We start from the raw sequence: 26867 nt of genomic DNA, 5'->3' as shown, positions 1-26867 counted from the left end.
CGGAGGGCATGGGTGCTTGATTGGATTAACGGGAATCTGGGACTGGGATGCACACCCTTGTCGACACAGATGAGCTTCTCATAGATACATACAGGCTGCTGATCACCAGGTCCATCCTTGGAGGAGGCTCATCTCCCTTTGGTGCCACCCTTCTTTCTATTGCAAATCGGTTTCTTCCCCTGTTACTGGCAGGGGCTGCACAGTTCCTGCACACTTTAATTCTTAAGCACAAATGACTTTATACCATATATTACATTAAGCACAAATTATTCTACACTGTATATCACACTGCTCATCCTCACGTTGTGCAGAGTCCTGTGTTTGGGAGATTCCCTGTTTGTAATTTTAGTGCTTTTCTCTGGGTACTGTTTGGTACCTGGTGGATGTTTGAAACTACGTAACTCTAAATTCAAAAATTTGTTGGGACAAAATTATTGGTTAAAAAGGGCTGTTTTAAACCAAAAACCACCCATAAACTTTTGCCTAAAGTTGATTCTTTCACTCTATAAACAGTAGATTGATTTATTCAAGTTAAGAACCAGTACCAGACTAATCTTAACACTTGTTACCCTCCCCCCAAACACGGCAAGTAATTTTTTCTTTTATCAGTGAATCGTACCAGATTGTGTGATGAACTGTGGTCTTAAAATCTGAGAGTGCTTGAGTTGATATGCACTGTATAAGCCTAAAAGGTGGCTGAATATTGAAATACGTGCAGCTTTGTATAGTTGAAAATGCCAGCAAAGATAACTAAAGCCCTTCAGGATACATCTTAATCTTTTTATTTATCAAAATTCACACACTGAGTTCTACAAAAACCCATGTAACAGTTTACTTCCATGGTTTTGGTGGTTTGTATTAAATGGACACGTCTTCAGGTAGCATGAAAACCATTCTAAACAAACCATCATGACTTTAAAGTAACATGACCCCGTAGTCTATCAAAATTCTCATAATTTAATTTTAATAAAAAAAGAGGTGGTTCATAATTAATTACAGTAGCAAAGTGCTGTGCATTTCCATATTCAGAACATTCATATGCACCTCTCAAAACGGTGGCATGAAGTTTTCTTGAGCTACAATGGGAATGAGAGTGTTCTCCAACTCCTTCTGCTTCTGCAGGAGGCCCTGAAACAAATACAAATGTGAATGTTCTGTCTACCTCACCCCTGAACTGATGAAATGTTATTGATAAAAACAATTACCTTGTTAAGGCCCAATGGTTTTTAAGTACACAAGTTCAGAAAAAAAACACCCAGTACAGCCTCATAGAGGAGAGGGAACTTCTACAGCAGCCTTCAAGTGTGACTGGAGTGGGAGGCAGGCCAGTTTCCAGGGATGACTACGCAGAGGAAAACTTTCTCATCCCTTTGTGCACTGTCTCTGCAGTTGCAGTATTGTAGTGAATTCCTGCATGAAGCTGAACCCAAACCCCGATGGACACACTTTTAGCCTTGACACAAATGATACTCTTCAGAGCAAGGGCAGCAGTGCCACTGGAACTAGACCAGTGTCAGACGTTTCATTAACGTCAGGTTAATCACACAGATTAACCGTCTACAGGTTCAAGGTTCCTGCTGTGTCAGTGGTTCTTGTAAGTACTGATGACAGAGAAAACCTGTCACAAAAAACCCTCCTGGAAATGTAGCCTTGTCTATCAAGCCATACATGATAGAACTATGTCAAGTATGTGCATAAATTAAAAGTATGTATTTTGAGTGCAATTAACAGGATCATATATATATTGATGCATCTGGCCCCTTGCTCTCCATCTCTTTTAGACTTGTCAGAAACAATTTGGTACCATGAAGTTTTTGTTTTAAAAAAGGAAAGTTGTTTTTTTTTCTCAGTTACAAGGCCTTTCTTAAAGATAAGAGTTACAAGCTGCTGGCACAGCTCAGAACGTAGATAGCACAAGGCAGCAGCTCCTACAGCAATTTAGGCACAGATTCCTGGTGGCACCAAAGGAAAATCAGCAAGGCAGCCTGTAAGACTCCAATTTGGCTCCTTCTAAGGCAGCAGCTGCCTACTTTCAATCACTTGATGAATTGCTTTCTAATCAATCAACAGGATCTGCTTATTTCTATTAATGGGTCAGTGTTTTCAGTCTCTGTGTCAATAATTACTATTTTTACAGAGCATTTTTTCCATTTAGAAGCACATCACAAAACCAAGTTATAAACTGCCCTAAATAAACCAAGAGCTGAGGAACAAGTAACCCTGAAAGTTGGCAGTTCAGTCTTTATCACGTGGGTTGCACAGGGACTGGAAAGGTGCTCAGCAACGGGAACTACCTCCCCAGGGCGGCGTGGGGCTGTGTCCCCACCCACCCATTGTCACCTGCAGCCCTTGGCAGCGCTGCTGCCGCCTCAGGAACAATGGGGGACTCTGGCAGTACTGACCTGGGGGTGAGGGGGGTGTGCTCCTCTTTCTTAAACTCTGGCCCTTCTTTTTCACAAATAATTCACTTTGCTCAGCTTATCCACTGACTTTTGATTTCAGTGAGGAAAGTGAGTCTGTTGCTAGTTCCTATTCCTGCTGTGACCTGAGACATAGGAAGAGATTTGCTTGTAGCAAATGCGGTGACAGACTCACCCTCACCCTCCCTTTGCCCTCTCTTTTCCCTGGGTCAGCCAGTCCCACTGGGCTCTTACTGCACCAGCCCAGCTGTCTTTATCACTGTGGAGTTCAAAGACTAAAGACTGGTCAAATTATGTGACTATTATGTGAATTCCCCCAGCCAAAACAATGGCTAAATATGTTGTAAATATAGATACATATGGATGTATGCAGTCTGAAACTATCAACCCACTCTATGTATGTATATATAAATCTAAAAGAGCAAGAACAGATTATCTTCTAAAACAGAAAACTCAGCTTTTTGTATTTCAGACAAAATCCTGCACTATTCACACTTTCTCAGTGAAATAACTGATGCAAAACAGGTGTCATCTGTACATCAGTACACAGCCCTTAGGTATACAAGATATACTGAAATGTCCTAAATGCCTCCTGCAGCCGGCAGGGTATTTAAAAAGGAACTCCACATGTTTTAAGTTAACTCTTTAGAAGAACCAAGATCACTGAAAGAGTAACCTGTTTGCCAACTTTAACCTGTTTAAATAACCATGGCTATTGTATCCTCAGCAAGCACAAGGATCAAAGTGTACCTTGAATCTGGCTTCACTCTTAGGCAAAATGCCACTGGCAAGTCAAGTGAAATATACAGCACATGGACTTGTCCCAAGAAGTGAACCAGGCTGTGAATAGAACAAAGACCTAAGGGCTATTGCAAACTGTAACTGTTTCCCAAAGAAGGATCTAGCCCTGGCCAGCTGAAAGTGAAAGCTCCCAAAGTACCAAGAGAAATCAGGGAAGATGCAAAGTCATAGGTTCTGCAAGAACAGATATGGAACCAGAGCGTAATCAGTGAAATTGGTGGAGGTGGCCCGTAAGTTTGATGTGAAGATCTCTGTGTCATAAAGGAAGATGTAGTTATTTATGTTAGTTAGGCTGGAATGGCGTGTTGTATCTGTAAGCTGAAGGTAAGAAAACCACAAGTTATGTGAGGCCCCAACGCCCAGATCTGGGACTCCAAGAAAAGCGGCAGGGATTGGTGTCAGATTTGTACAAGTGTAAAAGCTGGTGTGAAATGAACAACAGTGGGACGTGCAGGTGGGGGTGCTGACCCCTGCATGCTCCTGGCACCAGTAAAGGTGTCTTTACAGTACCTGCTGTGGACTAGATTCCTTTGGATCAGAAGCTGAAATACTTAACAGATGTAGATATTTAACAAAAATGTTACTGAGCAGTGGGGAAGACCAGATCCAGTGAAACCAATGTGGGAGCTGTTATAAACGGCTGTGTAGCAGTTGGCTTTTGCTACAATTAATTTACTTAAATTATAAAATTGTAATTGCTTGCAAATAATTATTGTTAAGTTTTATACTTAAAAAGCAGTTTAAGATTTGTATTTGCTTGTGGGCAGTGGAAATGGGGAAGCAGGGCTTTCACAAGATGTAAGTGGGCTTGCCAAAGATGTACTTTAAGATATGCTTGCTATTGCAAAATGCATATCCAAGACAGCATAAGCAGAGAGCAGAAGACCATAAAAGGAGAAGTACCAAGCCCAAAAGTGGCATCCAAAGACCATGAGAAGACCACCCTGGACTGCCAACAGCTGCAACTACTGAACTGTGCAAACACTGAAAATCTGAAGCAAGACTGTAGTCAATGAGCTCAAAATATATCTGCCAAGTCATCTGAGGAAGTAACACAACTGTAACAGTATAAAAGACTGCAGACTGAGGAAGTGGGGGGGCCACTGGCTTTGCCATGCACCCAGGCCTGTATCTTTTGCTTTATGTTTTGTCCCTTATTCATTAAAACCCTTAAAAATTTAAAAGGAGTGGGCTTTGTTTTTCACAGAAGCTGTTAGAAACTGGCCTTTCAGTGTTCTTGGGTCACAACTTTTCTTACTGATCTGGGAAAAGTCATGAGCCTTACTGCTGGAGCACTATGAGTACATGGCAGTGCTTCTGTCCTTCTAAAGCATGACAGGTAATCAACAGCATCAACTACTGCTAATTTTGTTGTGCATCACTGTCAGATTTTCTTCTCATTATTTTGATTATTTATGAAATTTTCCTCTCTCAAGGCAGAGAAAAATCCTGCTGCTAGCAATAAAGTACATTTAGTTTGGACCCATTCAAAAGCAAGGGAAGATACTGGTACATGTTTATTCTCAGTGTTCTTCACAACGAAAAGGCAAGCCTGAAATAAACATATTTCTGTCTTGCAGTCCTGTCATGCCATTTAGAGGCACAGAGAGAAGTGCTCATGTGCATGTCCAGACCTGTGGCCACACCTTGTTGCCAACAGGTGCAGTATCCAATTCACTGGGGCTTTAATAACGAGATGCCATTACCAGTACCTGACCACAAAGAGAACAATGTACACAAACACACACAGGCTTGATCTCAGGAGCTCCTGTGTCTGTGGCATTAAGCTCATTTTCATTTTCTTCTCGGAAAACCTGTCTGATTGACAAATCCCGAATTTTTTTTTTACATGCTAACAAGCATCAGCTGTCTTGGAAGGATGTTTTAAGTGGTCAAACTTCCAATTAGCCAATTACAATATTTTTCGAGGGCTGACATGAGACTACTCCACCAACCCTTCTGCACCAACCCCACTGTTCTGTCCTGACCTGGGAACTGCAGAGGGGAAACCTCATTAACAAGGTTCCAGTGTTGTGTTAAAACTGTTCTTTGGAAACTGATACATTTTCTATAAACAACCCTAACTACAGACCAAAGTCATTGAAACCATTGAAACCCTGGACACCAAAGTCATTTCTTTTGGTTTCAAGTTTGCTCAGGTACGTCACTGTTTCACAGCTGATTTAAGGACTAAGGAATCCACATTCTCTCTCTAAGGACTGTCCAAGAGTGGAAGCAACATGTGAAAAAATTAGTAAAATGGAACAAAAGTAGCGGACAGGGCTCAAAACATACAGTTAGTGATGGAAATTGAATTAAAGATAATGTAGTAATTTTTACTTCAGTGTATATATATATATATGCATACATGCAGTGATCCAATAGGTTTTTGCTTACCTGTCGTAATTCTGACAATCCTTTGAGAATTGCTTCTTGTCTCTCTCTGATTGTAACTACATCAGGATTTAGGAGAGGATCTATAACGTGATCTGAGCTAAAAATCTGTCGTGGCATTTGGTAAGAATCTAAAAGTAAATGGATATCAAATCAGTTAGTAAAACTCTTTATTAATTTTAACTTTGAAGCAGCAGATTTTGAAAGTTTGTGAAAATCAGGGGTTGGCTGCTATTGCAATCTCTATTTTTAAATCAAACAACACTTAGATTCCTAAACCCCAACCTCTATACAGTAATGCAAGGAAGTGCAATCACACTTCATGAAAGGTAAATAAAACAAGAAATCGGTAATACATTTTTTGTTGCTTTTCTGACTTTTTAAAACTGGTTTGATTTTTTGCATTTAACGCTGAGTATAGACTGGCTGCACAGCCCTTCTGTGCACTGCTGTGCCATGGAGAGATTACTGGACGATTCAGTAAAAAGCAAACACGAAGCAGGCTAAAGCTGCAGCACGCCAGCGTGAATGGCTGTAACATTTCTCCTCGCCCTGCATCATTTCAGTACCGTGGGGGTGGTGTGCTGAGGGCTGGCTCAGGGGCGCCCCTGGAGGGAGGCAATAAACCTCCCGTGTCCGCACGTAGGGCACGAACTGCGCCGTCGGAGGTCTGGCAGCCTCGGGGGCAGGCGGGGAGCTCCTCTGCTGGCACTCTGCCTGGCTGTCCGCTCTTCCACCCTGGTGGTTGTGCACCAGCAAATGAGAAGCCTGGATCTGTCTCCGTTGTACTTGGAGTAATCTGTTCCTAACTGCTGGAACGTGTGGTGATTCAGATCTGTATGGAACAACCGAAGTTATACTTTAATAATGTGATTTTCTCAAATAACAGAGACAAAGAATCTTTGGAGGACAGGATTTTTGTTCATTAACTCTGCTTTTATACCTCCAATCTGTATGGTCTTGTATATTTTTACCAGTAGACAATTAGATACATCTTAATTAAAAAAACTAAAAATCAGGAAAGAAAAGCAGGTGCATTTCAGTAATAATGTATTTCTATGTTTCGTTAATGCAGAGCATTGACGTACCTTTCTTCACTCAAGTGATTCTTATGAAATTTTTCTTCCTAGGAGAAAATCAAAGAAGTCCAAAGTAAAACAAAAAATCACCGTGTTTTTTTATATTAGAAGCTTTGATTTTTCAGAGAAAGTTTGTTCTGAAATTCCAAAAGGCCTGTTTGACCTGGGTTCAGGAGAAAGATTTGCATTTAAGAGACTTGCCCATGAAATAAATCAACAAATTACAGGAAGATTTGCTCCAATTTTCTGTCTCTGGCAGCTCTAAGCACTATCAAAAATATTATGTATATTTTCCTGTCCTTGGCATAAACCTGAAAGGTTCAATCCAACATATTAAAGGAAAGGGGCAGAGTTTTGCCATTTGAAGGTGTGAGAAAGTGAGGTGTTCATACATACAGAGAGTGAGCAAGTGAGAGAGAGGGCAAGAGAGAGGCCAAGAATATATTTGATAGTATTTTCTTTAAAAGACTTTTTTCCAGCCACAAGCTCTACTGATATAATGCTTACTGCAAATGGAGAATGACTCCACTAAGAAGGATGCATTTCTGTGGCAATCAGTACATCCCCAGTATTCCATAACCTTTGCAGAAATAAACATTGTTTTCTTGAGCAGGTACTGCTGTACCTCACCTGTCAGCACAACACAACGACTGGACAAAAAAAAGCAAGTCAGTGATGTCACTGTGACCTGCACGCTGCTTGCAATCAAGCTCTCCGTTTACACAATAAATCAGTGAGGAAATGAAAAGGAATCAACGCTTTGGAAGACTGAAATAACAGTAAAAACGCAGTCACAAAATCCGAATACTTTCTTCTGCTCCTGCTGAACAACAAAATGCTGACATAAGGATGAGCCACAGAGGAGAATTTCAATGCTGCGGTTACGTAACTGAATTCCCACCCAGGTAAAACTGTGAGGAACAAGAGCCTTAAAAACAGAGCATTGCTCCCCAAGGCCAGACAGTGACCCACCTTTCTGCCTCTGTGGCCCTTGCTCTTCACAGCTGTTTCTTCCCGAGGTGAGAGAGACCTGGCTGAGAGCCCCTCCCTTCTCACACTGAGCTGCCCAGGGCTGTTCCTTTCTACCAACTGCAGCAGCTCCATTTGGCGGCGCACTTTGCTCTCTTCCCTCTGTTTCTGTAGTGCCTTAGGGTACCTTTCTGAGGCTGGAATGTATCTTTTCCCAGGCTTGTTTATGTTCCAGTCAGGTCTTTTGCTGTATTTTTCTGAAGATTTGATGTGTCTTTCTTTTCTTGCATATTGCTCATATAGATCACTGTAAATACCACCAGTCTCTTTTCCTGAAAATTTATTTTTATCCATATAGTGTATTTCCTTCTGGTGTTTTTTGCTGTTGAAGGTTTCTTTATATTCCAAGGAAATATCAGGTGATTCACAACATGCAGTTCTTTCCTCAGCTGATTCAGTGTATGCTGAAGTATTAAAGCAATCTAAAAAAAAAAAAATTGTATTTTAACTCCAAGTCTGAGCTACTCAAATTAATTGGTAGACTTTTGTGTATGTATCAATCTACCATTACTTATTTTATTTTAAAAATGGCTGCTACAGTTTTATAATGCTTTTTTATTCCTTTTTTTTCTGTGGAAGACAGATAGGACCTGTAGAAGCAAACTCACTGAGGAAGGGATAAAACACAAAATGCTGGAGAACTAAATCAAGTTACTTAAAAAATTTGGGCCTACGTGGCTTGTGATCCTAAGCTGACACTATATTCCTGACTATGGGATTTGTAACTGGAAAGTAACAACTATACAGAGATATCATTTATTTAGAAGAATAAATAGTGATAAATAGAGGCATAAAGTGGTACACTGTGATACACCAACATGACTGTGTCTGCGCAAGTATTTCTAGCTTTATTCCTTGTAAGTGTGATTAGGCTCAGGTGCCCCTGCCTGTCTGGAGGTCGCTCAGAGTAACTCAGGTACCTGTCTGCACCGCCGTGTCCTTCCGAGGGGACGCCTGCGCCTCAGGGGGACTCTCCACACCAGCAGGGAAATCTCTACTTCCTGCTGAAATGCCACAATTACAGTTTTCAAACACTGTATCATCTGAAGAGTGGTAAAGTTGTTCCATTTAGTAACCTACATTCAATTTAAACCATGCCACAGAGTTATCAGACTGTTGTGATGTAGAGCTCAAAGCAACACTGAGAACTCTGGTCCAAATCCCAACACTCTCCATTTCCCACTGGGAATCTGACAGCACATAGGTCTGAGTATTCCTGTGCATTCCTGCCAATATCTCTGCATTTCTTCCGTCATGTAATACAGTATTTGAAACTTTCTAAACCACAATATTCTCCATAGGACTTAATGCATGTATTTGTTTGAAAGGTAAATAGATTGTAATGAAATTGAGTTTGTGACCCAAATGCAGACAGGGAAACAAAAACCAAAAAACCCCACCCCAACCCCAATCCCAGAAACAACTAGATTTCAACCACCAAAGGAACAGCCGAACTGTGAGACTTATACTTGCCACCACTGTTCTGAAGTGCTGAAATGTCATGTGCCTTCTGAGCCAAGTCTGGAGTGTCCTGTTCTTGTTTTGATGCCTGGGCTAATTCCTGAGCTTTCTCCATTGTCTGATAAAGCTCTTTGGCTTTAAGAGTTACAAGTTCCTTCAAAAAAAAAGTGATTATTTATTTTGAGAATAAAATCAATTGGATTATTTAATCACCATATAATCCTCAAGGTTTATATGTATTTTTATTTAGGGAAAGTATTTTTTCTTTTCAAAACTAAAACTAGTTAAGTAAGCACAGTATGTAATCTATAATTTCTATGATTTTAAATTCCGAACCTTTGCTGTACTAATGAAAGCTCTTCAGTCTTAGCATTAAAAAGTGAGCATTTAGATCCTCCAAATTATCTGGATATTTATTTCCCTTCTAATAAATTCCTCTTTTTCTAGATGCCATCTGATGTCAGCCATCTGTGACTTCCTGTAACATGTGGTTTAATGAAATGAAAGGAGCCTAAATAAAAGTAATAAACACCACCTTATTCCTATACTTGCACAGGAAGGAGACAGAAGTTCCCCAGCAAATGTCAGGGGCTTACAATTCCCTGACTCAGTGGGTTCAAGGTGCAGGAGACTGGGCCAAGGAAAATCTCATTTCCCAACTGTTATTAGCAGCTGATCCTACTTGCTCCTGCAGTTGCAGTTGGAAAGAACAACTGGTGCTGTCACATGTTTCAAAGGAGCTGAGCAATTACAGAGAAGGATGATTTTCCCCATGTTGAAGCAGCCTGTTCAAGCATCTACAGGCAGATGCTACACACTTCCACCCAGAAAATGTGGACAAATCAGGAATGCAAATTTCTAACAGCTTTGGAGAAAACTGTTTCTGGAATCACCTTGTCTTACACCACCATGGAATCTGCTACTGTTCCAAAGAAGAAGCCAACAGTAATAGCTCTACTGTGCCAAAAGGAAGAATGAAACATCAGACCAGATGTTTAACCTTCCACAGAGGTTAAAGGAGAGACAGAAATGCAAAATCCATATTTACTGAAAGTGAAAATGTACCTTTGGTTTAACTTTTATATGAAAACACTGTGTAAAGCTCAGCAAAATCTACACAGGGGAAAAACGGAGAATGTGAAGGACTTTTAAAATGCCTGTTCCAGACTATATCCTAAGAAGTCTTTAATTAAAGCACATTCACTCAGATGAACTTCATGGTACTGAAGCACCTTAAAAGCATCAAGTTTCCAGTAACAATAATTGGATCACATACTTTGAGATATTTTTTCATTTTAATTTTGCATTTTTAAACGGATGTTTCTGCACTATTTAAAACTACATTTCTGGTTTTGCCAGCTCTTATTTCCCTTCCTGAAAAGGCCCTTGCTCAAAAAAAGAATTTGGCCTTATTCATGTATGATGCTGTATGTTTATTAATTAAGAAAGCAGATTTTTTGTTTCAAATGTCTTCATTTTGGATAGTTTTCATTTTCAAAATGATGAGGAAAATTTTGCAACTGAGGAACAAGAACTGTTATCCTCAAAATTCAGTGTTATCACTGACTATCTGCACTAAAGATAATGCAAACCCCACCTCCTTTTGTTTTTGTTTGAGCATTTCCTCTTCAAACTGTTTCTGCAGTTGTGCTTTTTCTCGTGCCAGGCGCAGTTCTTCCTGTTGTTCTTCCCATTTTCTCTGCTCTTCCTCCAGTTGCTTCTTCTTCCGTTTTTCTTCCACCTGAGCCATTATTGCTTTCTGGCAGGATCAAAAAAAAAAGGGCAAAGTAAAAGATATAGGATTAACATATTGTAAGGTATTTATTTGTTATTTTTGTGTATGTGCAGAATTGGATTTGGACAAGTGAAAAAAATAAACCAAACATAAAGACAATTTATTTCAGTCAATCCTGGTTTTGTTTCTGGAAAACCACCAGCCCAATCAAGCAGTCTGAAATACTCAAATAGAAAAAAGGAGCGTTTTATGTTTTAGAAAATACTTTTTTGTCTTGTAAAGAGATGAAGGTCTGATTTTCACCTTGTGCACATACAGTTATCCAGAAGTTTGATCCAGCAGAGTAATGGAACACTGGTCATTTATACTGACACTTCTTCACACTGTGCTAGAGACACCAGCACGCAGACAAACATTGTTAGGGTGCCACAGAGGTTCGGTAAATGTCAGTAAAGCAGACAAAAAACTAAAGGTTCATGGAGTAGGAATCTGTAAATATCAGATTTCTCCTCCTTGTAACAGTGGAAGCTGAAGGCAAATGCACACAAACCTGCTAGAGCTCCAAAGACTGAACTGTACATTTTTTGAGGCAGGAATTCAGTTACAGAAATGCAATAATCTCATGCAAATATTTAAAGAGAATTGTAGAGTCTGACTGAAGGAAATACTGCCAAACAATGCATATGTCATCTAAAGCATAAAAGTCAAGTGCCTCCCTGGGTTTGGGTATTAAACCTCATGCTTTATTCATAAGACATTTCATCCTTTCTTCTTATTAAAAAAGAGTGAGGCTTTAAAACCAAAGCCTACCTGATGTTCCAACTGCTTCTGCCGCCTCCTGTCCCTCTCCTCAATCTGGGCAGGGTCCAGCAGAGCCGTCATGGAACGGAGGAAACTGAACAAAGGGACATGTCAATGTTTTCAATCATAAGAAGACAATCCTTAAGGCTTTCTTAATTAGAATCAGTTAGGTTTCATTTTCATATGGAGGTTATCCCGTTGTGTTAATTATAAATTAGTATATAAATTAATTCATAGATTAGGAAATTCTTTTCATTAAGGAACAAGTAAGGTTATTTGCAGTAAATTTCATTAATAAACAATGGCAGCACTTGTATCTTTCAATAGTGAAACAACAGGTATTTGAAAAAAAGCAAAAGCCAAATGAATGTAAGGTGTGTTGTTTTGTTTTTTTTCTGAGGAGGTACCAGAAATGTACTGGCTGGGAAAATAATTACCCTTACAAAGCTCACTCACCTAACTCTCTGACTTTGCTCCAAAGCACCATTTTTAGCAGCATTTTCTGCACTTCCCATCTGTAAGGGCATGAGGTTGCCTAAAGCTGCAGGTGACAAAGGGTGAATGAAAACAGTCGGGTCCTTGGGGTCAGGTAACAGGGAAAGACTTTCAGGCTTTCTGTGCATTCCATTTAAGGGATGTTGTGCATTAGCATTAAAGTGGTTCTTAAAAGAATCAAAATGCATTTCCCATCTGTCATGCTCTTCTGCCTAAGTAAGTATCAAGCAACAACAACAAACCAACAAAAAACAAAAACAAAAAAGGCAAAAGCATTCAGTTACACTGTTTCTGTAAAGCGTAGTTAATAAAACAGACAATACACATTTTGTACACCAGGAACATTTGAAAAGCTACAACGCACACAGCAGTTAATTCCTTAAGTGACAAGACAAACGTCTCTGTTACTTAAAATACAAGTCAGATAACAGATTATAATGCTGATCCATACCTGGTCACACAAACATATTGCTACTACATTTTCATGAAAAAAGGAAAAGGTCACTGTCCCGTGTCTGCAGCCCTCCTTCCACAGCACACCTACCCAATTAACAACAAGGCAGCTAATGAAGGCACCTTTCCCAGCTGTGTTCCCCTCACAGTTAAAAAACTCAGTTTACAAAGGAAGCCTGATTCCTTCAGCAACTCAGGAAAAGACAAGACTCGTGTTGGTCTGAAACCAACCCTGGCAGCAAGGCTGTCTCTGGAGGGTAAAAACGGTAAGGCTATTTTCTTCAGTACTTTCTGGAGAAGTGCTTGCTTTTTGAAAGTTTCATGAACGTGTTTGTATTAAAAAAATATTTCTAGAAACAGGATTTTAGCATCACTCTGACACACTGTACTCATTTTCTCTCTTCTCACCTCCTGTAGTCTAGACAATTTTTCTTCTTCTAAAGTGTCTAGAAGTGGTCTCTACACGACCTTGCAAACCCAAGTGCTTCTACAGATGGTGGGAAAGAAAGTATAGCACTACTGCTGGAGACAATAGAACTTTTAAATTTTTATTTTGTCTCTCTAGTTAGGCTTGACTTGACTCTGCCTTGGGGAAAGGAATTTTCTTTAGTTTTTTAGGAGATGTAGCCTCACTCTAAGGAGATAGGCTGAACATACCAACAGAATGGGAGTAGCCCAAAGATACTCAGAAAGATAAAAGGCCATCAACGGAACATTAACAAAACATCAGTGGCCAGCTCTGATCATCCACCCTCTGACAAAACTGGAGACATGTGGTCCGGAAAGGACTGATAAAAATTAAAGTTAACATCGCAGTCGAGGAGATTCGGATACAATGGGAAACTGAATACTGGGGGTTGCTCAACTCTGGACTTTAAATGAACTTTAAAATAGTGCATCTCTGTGGGTTTTGACTGTATAAAGTTCGGGGGAAAATCCTGCAAAAATATTTGTGTTTGGAATATTTTCCTTGGCATATCCTGGCCAGAAAAAAAGTAATGCCTGGTTCTCTATTATTTCAAATATAGTGCTAGAGGGTTTTACTTTCTCCCCGATTTTCGGTGATGCTGCTACCACTGTCTCCATCCCTGCAGCAAGCCCTCTAACACACCAGACACTGAAATCCTGAACAGCCACTGGCTCAATGTTCAGTAAGGGCATCCTTATGGTGAAAACCTGGACATGCTGCAGAAAATTCCACCTTTGCCGCCGCTTTGCTAATTACATTTTTTATTTCTTAAAACAAAAATAGAGAAAGACTTCTATTTCAAGGAGTCCCTCTAAACCACAGATACCTTTGATAAATTAAGTTTTTCTTCCATTTTTCGTAGTTTAGTTTCTTCCTTCTGCTTGTCCAACTCTTCAAGCCACTTCTTCTGTTGCTCATGTTTCAAAACACTAAAAGGTCGCTCCTGTGGCACAGCTTCCTGAAATAAGATAACTGCTAGTTCTTCTACAAAAAAATAAGTACCTTGTCTGGCCACATAACAAAGACTAGGCAGAAAGCTCTGCCTTTGGTTGGTGAGCAAAACTGGGCCTTTCTCTGGCACAAAAAAAAGGATGTAAGTTTGTACCTGTAGCAAGTGTCTGACTGCTAATAGAAAGATAAATTCTGATTATTACTAACTTGAATCATCAGCCTCTCACCCCAGAAAACCCTACTTACTAGTATCATGAATAGAAATCCCTTTTTGTTCCTATGGTTCACTGCTCAGTCTGTGTTCCACGTAGATTCAGCACTACAATCTAATTAGCAGTGATATGTCTCAAATTAAGGAGCTACCATCTTCATTCTTCTGCTTCTTAATGGATCTCTGTATTATTTAACAAGCTCCAGTAGCACTGGGAACTTCCCATGCCATCTGACAAAAAACTCTCTTCAATTACTGCCTACCATCCATAACTTTAAACCTACTTCTTGAACCTTCTGCCATCAATCTCTTTTATTTTATACAGGTTCCCACTTCTCTATTTCTTCAACACATACTTAAAAACTAATTAATACTGCATGTCACAGCACTAGTACAGTTCTTCACGTCAGCCTTGAAGGAAGTGCTGTCTTCAAAGCATTGATATTTTGGTAAACACTCATTCAGACAAAGTCATTTATACACAGCAAAAAGGTCTAAGGAATTCTTCACGTTTAAAAGAACTTCTTGAGACAAACATTTGTTGTTAATAAGTAAATAAAAAACCCCAGCATGCAATTTAAGATCTTACCCTGAGAACCAATGCTGTGCAACTGCCAGCTGGCAAGTCAGAAGAACTGAAATCAGAAGACTGCCCAGCTGGAACTCTTGGAACATTCAGTGCAACTCCATCAGCCTCTGTGGCTAAGGCAGCTGTACAGGCAGAGTTTGCCTCAGTGCCATGAACTGAGTCAGCTGGAAACACTGTCTGCAAATAAAGGGACCATTTTAAGACTTACTTTGTTCACCTGTTTTGTTAACAAAATTATACTTCTAGAAGCTGCTGTTCATTAAAACCTCAGCTGAAGTTTGTAACTAAGCATCTTTTATCCATTATTTATCAATTATGTAGACTGAAAGAAATTCTTATGGGACAGAGTCAAAATTTTGCTAGGAATGCTGTATGTGCCACAAAAAAGTGCAATTTGCTTTTGTTTTAAGAAATTGTAGCAGATACAACCCTAACTTCTGTTTAACAGCAATAAATTTCACTGGAGAACTCTCTTTGAATATAATGTATTTACCTAACACAAGTGTTTTCAGAATGACACCTTTAAAAAAAGGTAGAAATCATCTTGGCTATGCTCATTATGTAAGCAATCAAATACACGGGAGAGCTCATGAAGAATGTATATAATTATATAGCCAGGAATTACATTTGAGACTATTCCCTGAAACAGAATAATGAAAGATTTACACTTTTTAGTCAGGAATCCAAATGAAGGGACAGGAATGGGTTGTTCCTGCTATAAAGATCTTAAGCTGAGAAGTTACAAACTGGAGCAACAAGTAAGTGTGGACCAGGCAGCTGCAGCCCTGAGAGGGCTTAAAGCACCACCAATGTGGGATTCTAGAGGATTTGTACAGAAAATAAAATCTATGAATTAGAAGTTAAACTGTTCTGCAACAGTGCTGTGAAAACTGTGCTTTTGTATTTATTGACAGCCTTACCTGGTCTGGGTCAGGTGTTTCCACTTTATGGGTTTTATTACTGCCAAGTTTTGCCCAGAAATAACCCACCTCTCCTTCCAAAGTTTCTTTCAGTTTCTTCTTCAGCGCTACCTGTTCATCTTAAACAAATAAAACCAAGCTCTAGTAAGAGTTCCTATTGCAAACATTTAGCAATTAAAACAAACAAACAAACAAACAAACAAACAAAACAAACCAGAAAAACAACAGCAATGTATGTCTCTCCTGCCACTTGAGACTGTGAAATGGACGCAAGAGTTGTCACCAAGTCAAGTCTGACCAATCAGTCATGACCTTGCTCTTCAAGAGTGTCTGCCTGGGGATGCAGAGGTAACAGGGGAGTCACTCTGAAGACTAAAAAGCACTGGAGTAACAGTATCCCAGGGAAAATTTACAAATAACCAAGTATATGAACTCTCTCCATTTTGTTACACTAGTCTTGAACTACTGTAATATTATTAAAACCAATGGAGCTATAATGGAAGCTACTGACAATGCAGAATTAAACCTTGAAACCAAATGGTCTAAATCCAAGTTCAAAACAAAAGACAGCACTCCTCCATGTGAATCATAAAAAGCTTAATTTGTCAGAGAGAATTTACTACTCTATTAAACAGTTTAAGTTTCCTCCAGAGATCCCCCTTGATTGGTGATGGGGCTGGACTGCAAACTCTACCAAGTTCAAGCAGCAGTTTCATACACTCAGTCATGCTCGTAGATTGGGGTGATACTGTTGCCGTTAAAAAACAAATGGATTTTTTTATGATAATGGCTGTCAGCTATTGTCAGATTGTGACAAAACTGTTGGCAAGTAGCACCTAAAATACAAAGCATAACAATACATTTATTTGAGGTAATATTTAATTGGCCAAGAAGTGTTTCTTGCAAGAATTTATAATCTTGGCATAAACTTGAAATTCAAGAATCTTAATCTGTCTTGGAGACTTAGTATTTACTTTTCAATTTGTAGCAACTGTACTAAGGAAATTTAAAAGGGCATAAGGGATATCAATTTTCTTGTCATCCTGAGTGTAACAAAAATGGACCAAAACTGTATTTTACACATCATAAATACCTAATTCCTTCTTCCATTGGGTCTTTTTAAATTCCAATAAGGCTTTCTCCCCTTCTCTTTCACCCAAGGTACTAAACAAGTCAGCAGGTTTCCATAAATCCTTTCTAGAGAAAAGGAAGAAGGAGGAAGATTTTTATCCAGAAAGCTGATCTGTTAAATTTTACAGGTAACTTTTAAATTAGTATTTATAAATAATATTAATGTTATTAAGAACATATGATATGAAACTTTACTGAAGACACAATTTTTATAGGCACTAACACAAATGTACCTACATAACTTTTGGATGTGCTTCTTGTTTCCTGCCTGAATCAGAGTTTGCTTCATCTGGAACTTCACAAGCTTTTTGGAGTGATGCTAGAACATTTTCCTCTGAAATGTTCTCATTAGTAGCTGTGGTAGAACAGAAATATATATATATAAATGTATATACAACCACTAAACTTTGTTCAGCTTTGAGTAAATACTTCGAGAGCAGCAGAAACTTGTAGATTCCCCACAATTTAACAAAAGTGTTTTTGGCCCTGTCTATATAGTTAAGGCACACAAGTTAGACCTTCACAGGGTATTTTTAAAATGCCAGACTCAGTAATCACTTATTCTTGGCTAAGGGCTCAGAGTTTGGGACTCTAATTAATTGCAGGATGTCTTATTCTTGGTGCAAAAGCTGACCCCCTCCACAGATCCACCAATAGGAGGAATGATGCAATAAAGGAGGATAAGCAACAGTTCTTACACATTTAAGAAGAACCGGGGAGGGGAAAAGAAAAATGCTATTCAGCACTAATAGTCCAGTCAGGCAAAAAGACTAATCCATCTCTGGCCACAGGAAAATGGCAGAACTGCTCTTGAGACACAGAGGAAGGCCTGAACTCCTCACAAACCAGAAGGGCCCCTCTCTTTGGGCAGCAGTACAGTGCAGTTCTGTGTTTTTCCCCCTCAATGTAAAATGGTTCTTATTTTGCATCAGTGACAATGCATCCTGCTGCTTTGCTCTTCAGAACACTGGAAATCTATCAAACCATCTTTTTTACTGTTATAATTTTGAAATGCTTGGTTCCTCACAGTAACAATGTCACATCCATAATGTCAAATGGTATTTTGTCCAAGACCATCCAGCATAAGTGCAACATTTCTACAATGTGCAACTAAACTTGAATTATGGACTCAAAGTTAAGCTTTCACATTTTGCTCTGTTGCCATGAAACAAACGCATCCAATGGCTGGTATCTTACCCATTTCCTCTTGCTTTTCATTGTGAGTCTCAGAGATGCTTCTTCCTTCTTTAACAATCATCAAAATCTGTTGAAGCTGTGCTTGTGTTAAACACACCAAACTTTTTAAGTCTTCAGCTGATACATGTGGGGCTTGAGGTATGTGTTTATTTTTTTTCACAATACCATGATCATCTGAATCAGGATATCTGTTTGTCTTCTCTCTTTGGAAAACCAAAGGGTAACCTTTAGCTGTGGCTTCATGTGAGGAGTGTTTATTAACTTGCAGTTTTTCACCTTTTGCCATTGACAAGCTTGATTCACTCCTTGGTTTTGTTAAATTTTCCTGCTTGATACAAGCATTTTGTGTTGGCCTCCAGATGAGCCCAGTGTGCGTTTTTCTCAATGCCTGTTTAGGTGCTCTGGCTTTATTACCCATCTGTTAAAGCAAAAAAAAATCACCATCTATTAAATAAGGGAAAAAATGTATTTGTAACAAATGAAAACAAGATTGAAGCAACAAGAAAAATAAGTGTAATTTTTCTTTTCTGTTCCATCAGTTAAAGCTCTGTATAAGCTAATGAAATATCTTCATGAGTACCATGAATACTTCCCAAGAAGATACAGTACCTGAATTTGAGTATTTCAAAATGACAGTATGAATAATAATTTTAGGCAGCATGACACTTAAAAGAATCAACAAGCATTAATTCTGCTTTACTTTGGTGTTTCTGAAACCTGGCTCCAAATGTACATGTTTTCACCATGCAGCCAGCAGTATTTTAATCTTGATTTTTCCACTATGAACTAAAGATTTATCCTTTCCAAGGTCCTTGGTGCAAACTTGTAATTACTTCCTGTGTATTGGGACCTTTTTCTGCTTGTTCTCCTTCTCAAACCCACCACATTCGAGTTTACTCAGAGACAACCTGTAAGACCAAACCTGAAATTAAACACACTTCAGATCTCTATTTTACCAGAATTCCTTTAAGGTCTCTGCAAGTTCTGATTTATATGATTCCCTCTGCTGCTCTAACTTCTTGGTCAAAGAAACTAAACCATTTTGAAAAGGTAAAAATAGTCATAAAACTTTGAATTCATCCTTTTGAACAGCTATTATAAACCTGAGAAATAACAGAATATCTCAAGTTAGAAAAGACCAATAAGTACATATTACTCTTTTATAAATGTAATTGATTACCAGTATTTAAACAGTTCAATTTCCCAAAATTTCTGTTAACCAATAGTGAATTTGTGTGCTCTAAAAATTTTACACTTACCTTCATGGCAGGCTTTGATTTATCTTTTGGGAAACAAACACAAACATATGAAAGAAGTATTTAATAACAACCTGCTCCTGAAAAACAATCTCAAGAAATTAATAAAACATTATATTCATCTGACTTTTGTAAATCAGGGGGAAAGTAATTTTCCCACAGCATCTGCCCTGATTATTTTACTTTTTTTAAACTTATTTCAGTATACACACTTCAAAAGCATGTTGGAAAAAAATCAGACAATTTCAGTAACTATTTTGTGTAAAAACAAAGCCTGTATAGTTTTTATACACATCTAATTAAATTATTGTGCCAGTCTGACCTTCCCCTGCTCTTCACTGTTTCTCAGAGAGCCCCGTGCCAATTCTTTGGTTCCATGATGTTGTTTGTCTCCATTACTCCCACACCTGTGTCCTGAATTTCTGCTCAGTCTTTTAACTCACATCCTAGAGGATGCATAGAGGTGCAGTAGTCTCAAAAATAACAAGTTCAATAGAATGTTCAATATAATACTAATGAATAAAAAATGTTTTAATATTAATAGAGGGAATGTGGTACTCAAGAAATCCTGTACACAGCTATCTTCTTTGCTGCTTTTTTTTTTCCTGTGTAAGAGAGAAAAGCTATATCCAGTAGCAGCTTAAGCCACTGCAGTATAATCCTACTTAACCCCTAAGAATGTGAGCAGTGTTTTTCAGTGCAGAAACCAAAATTCAGGAAAAAATACAACTTGATGCAATTTTTGACAGCATTGAATTCAAGAAAATGCTGTTTAAATCAGTGTATAAACAAGATAATTCCGGAAAAGACTGCTTGCTCAAGGCTAGTTCACAGTCCAGGACAAGTGCATCTTGGAGCACTCTGGAACTGACTGCCCCTATCCAGCCAAAGGTGCTAAGGATGGTTGTAAAGAGCACTGGAATTCCTTTCTGACTCAAAACACCACCCAATGTCTCATTAGGCAGCTGTCTGGTAAATGAAGAAAATGAAATATAATTTTAACAGCATTCAATGGAGAATTTCTGTATCCTGGCAATGTAGAACTGTTAGGAAAAGCAGACTTATACAGAGATGTATGTCTGACAAATCACAAAAATAGAATTTATTGCAGACATGTGTCTGACAAAACACTGAAATAGAATTTATTAACACTTAATTACCAACATCAGTTTCTTCAGTATATCTCAGATGGTAGTAGTGAGATTTGGCCTAAATAAACTGCTTATTGAAAATTAAAAATGTTAATTGCAAATACTGAAGCTACTTTAAAAATGTGATTGTACTGATGCCAAGCTGTGTAAACCAAGCAGCTATTAAGCCTCTTTTATCCTGGCAAGTCACACACTATAAAGTTACAGAAACGATCAAGTTATGCCAGTTGATACACAATAGCACTTAACTTTTTATTTTAATGACAAACCAAGCAGTGGAGACTATTTGCCAGCTGTTCCCTGGTGCACACATTCAGAGTTCATTATCAACCTACTGTTCCAAATCGAGCTGGTGGGAGACAGGACTTGTAAATAACAATGCACAAACATTCTTCTTAATCTGAAAAATATTTTAGGAAAGCTGGGCTTTAAATCCCTTAGATATTAGGTTTAACTTCAAGAAGCTTTAAAGATTACTTGAGAAAATAATTTTAAAAAATACCAGAAGCAGCTAAAATTAGCCTAGGCTTTCCATCCAGCACTTCAGTTTTGAGCTTCAGTCCATCGCTGCAAAACGAGAGAGTGAGATTTGAAATATTAAGTAACCTGATAACGGTAAGATGTTTACATTAATAACAACTGTACTTAATTGTAACACAGTTACAACAGTTACTGAGGTTCGAGACGGTCCTTCACATCCCAAGCTCTGTTTTGAGAAGCTACTTAAAGAAATCAACGTGTCTTGAAGAGGGTGTAGTTTTATAAATACTGAAAAAACGGCACTGGCATGTTGCAAAGGAGATCTTTAAAGCTGCCACTCCATATCGTTACACAGAGCAATACGCCTCAACAATTCAATAATCCAACAATACAGACTGGGTGCTGCACAAGTCGCTACCCAGTCTCCCGGAAGGCCAGCGCTGTTCACAAAGCGGGGCTGTGCTCTGCAACCAGCCTTTGGTTGTGTTTCCACGCACAACAATTCGCCTTCGCAAGCGCAACAAGCGCTGTCATGAACGATTACGAGAAGAGAAAAACGTGGCAGTGTAAAGTACCCAACTGCCTTTCTTTCCTCCGTGAGCTGGGACAATCCAACACGACCAAAGCGCTCTAAATAGCCCTTTATCTTCACATTTCGTTATAAAAATGTTAACAATGAAAACATCCAGCGCAGCTCGATCTCGCACGGAACTTTCCAAGGGGCACCTCGGGAAGGGGCCCTTCAGTAAGCGGAGCCGCCCGTCCCGGTGCCGCTTTGTGCCGGCGGGACCGGGGGACGCGCAGGGAACGCGCTGTCCCGGGCGCCGCGCCCCCTCCGCCGCCGCCCAGAGCCCGTCCCGAGGCCCTCCCCGCGGCAAGGGTCGCTAATCCGGCTCTGTCCCGCAGAGCGCTCCCTCGGCCGCGCGGCACTGCGCGCCTTGCTGCGGGACCGACGCGTTCCGCGGGGCAGGGCCCGTTCCCCTCCACGAACAGCCGCGTCCCGCTGCCCGCGTCCCGCTGCCCGCGTCCCGCTGCCCGCCCGGCGCGGTGCGACCCTGCCCCGCTCGCTCCTTACCCCAGCTCCATGGCGCTGCCGCGGCGCCCCGCGCATCGCCCGCCCTCAACTTCGCGTCCCGCTGAAGGAGCCGCGCGCCGATTGGCTGCCCGCGGGGGGGCCTCCACCAATGGGCACCCGCAGCACTGCGGGGCGGCGCGGCCGGGAGCGCCGGGGGATGGAGTCCCGCACATTCCCTGGGCCGGAGCGCTGGGGATGGGATCCCGATGGAGCCCCATACGTCCCCTGGGCCGGAGCGCTGGGGATGGGATCCCGATGGAGTCCCGCACATCCCGCGGGCCCGGAGCGCTGGGGATGGGATCCCGATGGAGTCCCGCACGTCCCCTGGGCCGGAGCGCTGGGGATGGGATCCCGATGGAGTCCCGCACATCCCGCGGGCCCGGAGCGCTGGGGATGGGATCCCGATGGAGTCCCGCACGTCCCCTGGGCCGGAGCGCTGGGGATGGGATCCCGATGGAGTCCCGCACGTCCCCTGGGCCGGAGCGCTGGGGATGGGATCCCGATGGAGCCCCGCACGTCCCCTGGACCGGAGCGCTGGGGTTGGGATCCCGATGGAGTCCCGCACATCCCGCGGGCCCGGAGCGCTGGGGATGGGATCCCGATGGAGCCCCGCACATCCCGCGGGCCGGAGCGCTGGGGATGGGATCCCGCACCTGCCCGTCCCGGGGGGATGGAGTCCCGCACACCCTCGTCCCGGGGGCTGGGGTCTCGCAGCGCCGCCGAGGATGCGAAGCAATTGCTGGGCGATTATCCCCGGCCTCGAGAGGCTGCGGAGGAAGGAGGGAAAGCAGGGAAACCGAGGGAAGGGCGGCGGCTGCTCTCTCGTTTAATCGATCTTCTATCTACCTACCTATCTATCTATGTGTGTGTGTGTCTGTCTGTCCGTCTATCCATCTATCCACCGTCTCGGCAGACCCGCCGTGCTGCGCTGCCCGTGCGGTTTCGGCATCGCGCTCCTGCTGGGCGCGGGCGATGCGGTTTCCCAGCCCGCGCTCCAGGTGCTGGTGCGTGTTCCTGGGTCATTTTGATACTCGAGGAGCGTTTTAGGAGCTGTAGATCGAAGGCTTCTGTTGTATGGGTACACCTTCTGGAATAACGGGACCCGAAAACCTGCAAATTAAATGAATCTACGTTTTGCAAAGGAGGATCTGGTTGTGTTAAAGAATATAGCCAGATTCAATAAAATGCTTCAGAACCTGTTATTTTGCTATTCAAGATGGCATTTAGGCTTATGCTTAAGGCCAAATGCTTACAGAATTCCATTTTTTTTCAAAGGAGGTTAAGACCTCAAGATCTGTCTGGAATAGTGTTGCTTCTAGATGTGGTAAATTTTGTCTTACCAAAGGTACCACAGATAAAGGGTCGTGTGTTGTCCAGCTGACTGTGAGAGAAGTGCTGCCCTTAGGAGGTTGCACTGGAAACAAAGCAATAATAGAGAAACAGACAGTTGAGGTGGAGTTGATTGTGTGCACAAAAATCTTTGAACTGCTTTGCTTGTATTTCTATTACATTATCACTCATCACACAAAATTATGACATCCCTCCCCCCCCCCCCCCAATATTGCTTTGCAGCTTATTGTTTCGTACTTATCTATACATCAGCTAAGAAGTCTTTGAAACATTCATTTAGGGACTAGAACAAGGGAAGAAAAGAAAAGAAAGCCTGGAGTTTTTCTCAACAGTGCACTGCTTATGAAGTCCTGTGAAGCACAGAACATACAAGAAAGCAGTGAGATTTCATCCCCTGCTTCACAATGGATTCCTTAAATTAATAGATTTCCATAATACTTGCAGAATTTTAAATAATATAGCCAACCAGACCTGGCTCCTGCTTTTTGTCAGAAACAGCAGGTGGCAATATAATTTCAAGCATCTTTTCAAAACTTTGTCATGGAGAAAATCATCTTATAACGACTATAAAACAAGTTTCACAGTCTATTTGGATTTCTTTTTATATTTTGTAAATTATTAGTGTTTGACTAGGCAAGTGATATGTTCTTTCAAAAAGCTGATAGTAGTTGATTGATGGTTTCAGAACTTGGGTAAAAAACCAGTTGTGTTCTTTGTAGAAAAATCAACACTATCTACAAAACTTGTCCTATATATATGGAATTGGATCTTTCAAAACTGACAAGTCTTTCAGGCATTTGATAAAATACTACACAAAGTAAAAACATTTGGGCAAACGCAGATTGTAAATCGTGTAAAAGAACTTCCTACATAAAAATCATTGATTCCACTACTGCACACTTGGCTTTATATCATCATGAAGGCCAGATAACTTCTTTTTTTGCTTTCAAACTGCCTTGGGAATGTCATGTGTCGTTCCCGCATTAAGAGGCAGAAGTCTAAAAATATCCAAAGTCCCTTAACAGAGCTGCAGTTTCACGAGGAGCCCCTATGTAATGTTTACATGTTGGAGAAGGACTCCATCAATGTATTTATCAAAGATGGAAAGGAGAATACTCTGTCCCTCAGCAGGCGAGTTACCTGTCTTGCACTGAGTGGACATTGTGCACTAATGCAGGCAGTACAAATTTTAAGGCAGTCTATAAATTGACACATTTTCTTAGATGGGCATGAAAATCTTACCTACATGTTGTAATTTAAAATATTTTTTGAAAACCAACAAAGGAGTCTGAAGATAAATCCTGTTCTGACACACATTTAAAAAATACTGGTTTTTTTCACCCTTCAATATTTGTTACTATACTCATTGGAATCTTTCAAATTTAAGACAATTATTTTATTTAAAGACTTTTAATATAGGGTGCATTAGGGAGTGAAACTCCAGCCATAAGCTGGTTTTATCTTCCCTGTATCTTCCCTGTATATTTTCACAAGACATGAAATTAATTGCCTCCAACTGACATATATTTTTGTAATATGTGGCTGCAGAATCTACATATTATCATTAGGCATTTTGGTTTTTTGGATTGGATTCTGTAGCCACGCATTCCAAACTATGGATAATCTATCTGTTCATGACAGTAAGTCTAATTGCATGGACTACATTCTAACTTGTCATGCTTCCATATTATTATTACTTTTAATTGTTTTATTCACTGATTCTTTGCAGAATTTTCATGTAGGCATGAAATACACATAATGGGCAGCATAGGAGTTGAAATTAAACATTTGAAAAAAATCTAAGGTCTGTTTCCTTTACTGCTTGTCCAAAAATATTATTTACAGTGCTTCTGCCTTTAGAAAGGAGAAGAGATAATATTTGTTTCTATAATGTAAGGACTGGTGCAGTGCTTGCAGGAAAAGCATTACCAGGCTCTATTTAATTTCCTGATAATCACCAGCATTCCTAAGTCCTTGATTTATCATTCCAGAGGACCAAAAAGAAATGCTTTCAGGCTACACGCATCTCTCCTAAGGATCATGAAACACTGTACAAGTACTTCAATCACTCATTAATTAAACCTTGTAATAGCTCATATAAGCAAGGTAAGAGGATAAGATTTCAGTGGGAGGTAGGTGTTATGAAAGCCCCATCAGGTGTCTGTCTTGATCTCCAGACACATAAATACCATTAATATCTGGTTGTAATTGACTTCAGAGAACAAGTCACATTGATTTTTCAATCACTTACTCATGAGAACCCCACTCTGAATGGTTGTATTTGTTTTCTAGGTGGATAAATGGATTGGCACAATGATTAAATTCAACACTGTTAGTGATGCCTTGTGGAAACTGGAACAAGGGGGCTTTGGCCTGGAATTCAGTTTGCAAATGTATTTACAATGTAAATGCAGCGGAGAGAGTCCCCCTAGAACACATTTCTTTGGGGCTTGCATATGGAATGTAGCCAGATTTGTATTTGGCATTGTAGCTGCCTGGGCAAATGTTTCTGAAATAGTTGAATATGCTGCTAGCGTGGTTTGAGTCTATTAATTTCTGTTTTTTAACTTTTGGAGGAAGGGATTTCCAAACCTTTTCAGAATAATGTGACTTTCATAGAAAGTGTGTCCTTGTACCCTACAGTGATGGGCAGAAGTCATTATCCTTCCTCTTAATACTTGTATGTAGTTTCTCTACCCAGCCACTGCAGTAAAGTAAACCAGGAGTGTCCTTAAAAGTTTCAAATTCAAACATAGCTTTCAGGGCTTCTGGAGTTAAATGGGAAAACTAAACAGTTTTGGCCTTGCTTCCAATACATTTTGGATAATGCAAATGGTAGTTTTTAGACTTGTTTCCCTGATTGCTTCCTGCAAAAGCAACACGATGAAGAGTAACTATCAACTGAATGCAATCAAATGCCAGCATGAGATGGTGTTAATCTTTAGCCAGCACACACTTGATGATTAATGGAATGAACGTGTGATCTGTGTGCCAAATAAACTGAGTGTTAAAATTTTAAAAAAATCTTTCTTTAAAGAAAATAATTTGCTTTTTGATGTTCCAGTTGATCCAGGACTGCATGTTCTGATTCTAAACTATAATTCCAAACAGGGGCTTACGTGATATCCATAAATTATATGGGATATCTTAGATTACTACATACTGAGAAGTTCATAAACACTAGAATATTTCTAAAATATATTCCTCTGTAGCAGAGGAATTCAGTTTCTGAAACCTGCTTTTGTGGCCAAGAAATGTGCAGGCCATCCATACCATACATTTGTTCTCAGTATAGGGTTTTGCACATTTCCTTCCTTCATACAGATGGATTTAAATGATAGCTGTGCTTGAGACTGTGTACATGGGCATTGTGTTTGCATAACCTGTTCTGTGGAATTTTATATTCTCAAATATACACA

The 26867-nt window shown here is 40.3% G+C and overlaps 1 protein-coding gene across 1 annotated transcript; it reads right to left on the bottom strand.

Annotated features, from left to right (window-relative positions):
• Positions 1 to 766: 766 nt before the first annotated feature.
• CCDC66 (coiled-coil domain containing 66) lies at positions 767 to 22271 on the bottom strand. Its single transcript, XM_066195328.1, is given in 21 exon segments — positions 767 to 1128; positions 5619 to 5746; positions 6185 to 6450; positions 6704 to 6741; positions 7667 to 8145; positions 8644 to 8766; positions 9197 to 9338; positions 10782 to 10943; positions 11730 to 11814; positions 12177 to 12427; positions 13964 to 14095; positions 14889 to 15065; positions 15809 to 15927; positions 16902 to 17005; positions 17177 to 17294; positions 18137 to 18554; positions 19396 to 19418; positions 21046 to 21110; positions 22099 to 22120; positions 22123 to 22195; positions 22197 to 22271. Coding segments are annotated over 21 exon segments (3081 nt in total). The 3' UTR covers positions 767 to 1047.
• Between the last annotated feature and the right edge of the window lie 4596 nt (positions 22272 to 26867).

This window comes from Chamaea fasciata, unplaced genomic scaffold (assembly GCF_029207755.1).
Source record: "Chamaea fasciata isolate MVZ Bird 193981 ecotype frontalis unplaced genomic scaffold, bChaFas1.0.hap1 SCAF_13, whole genome shotgun sequence".
NCBI classification, from domain to species: Eukaryota; Metazoa; Chordata; class Aves; order Passeriformes; family Sylviidae; genus Chamaea; species Chamaea fasciata.
The sequence above is the reverse complement of the archived record's forward strand: the minus strand, read 5'-3'. Positions and strand labels throughout refer to the sequence as shown.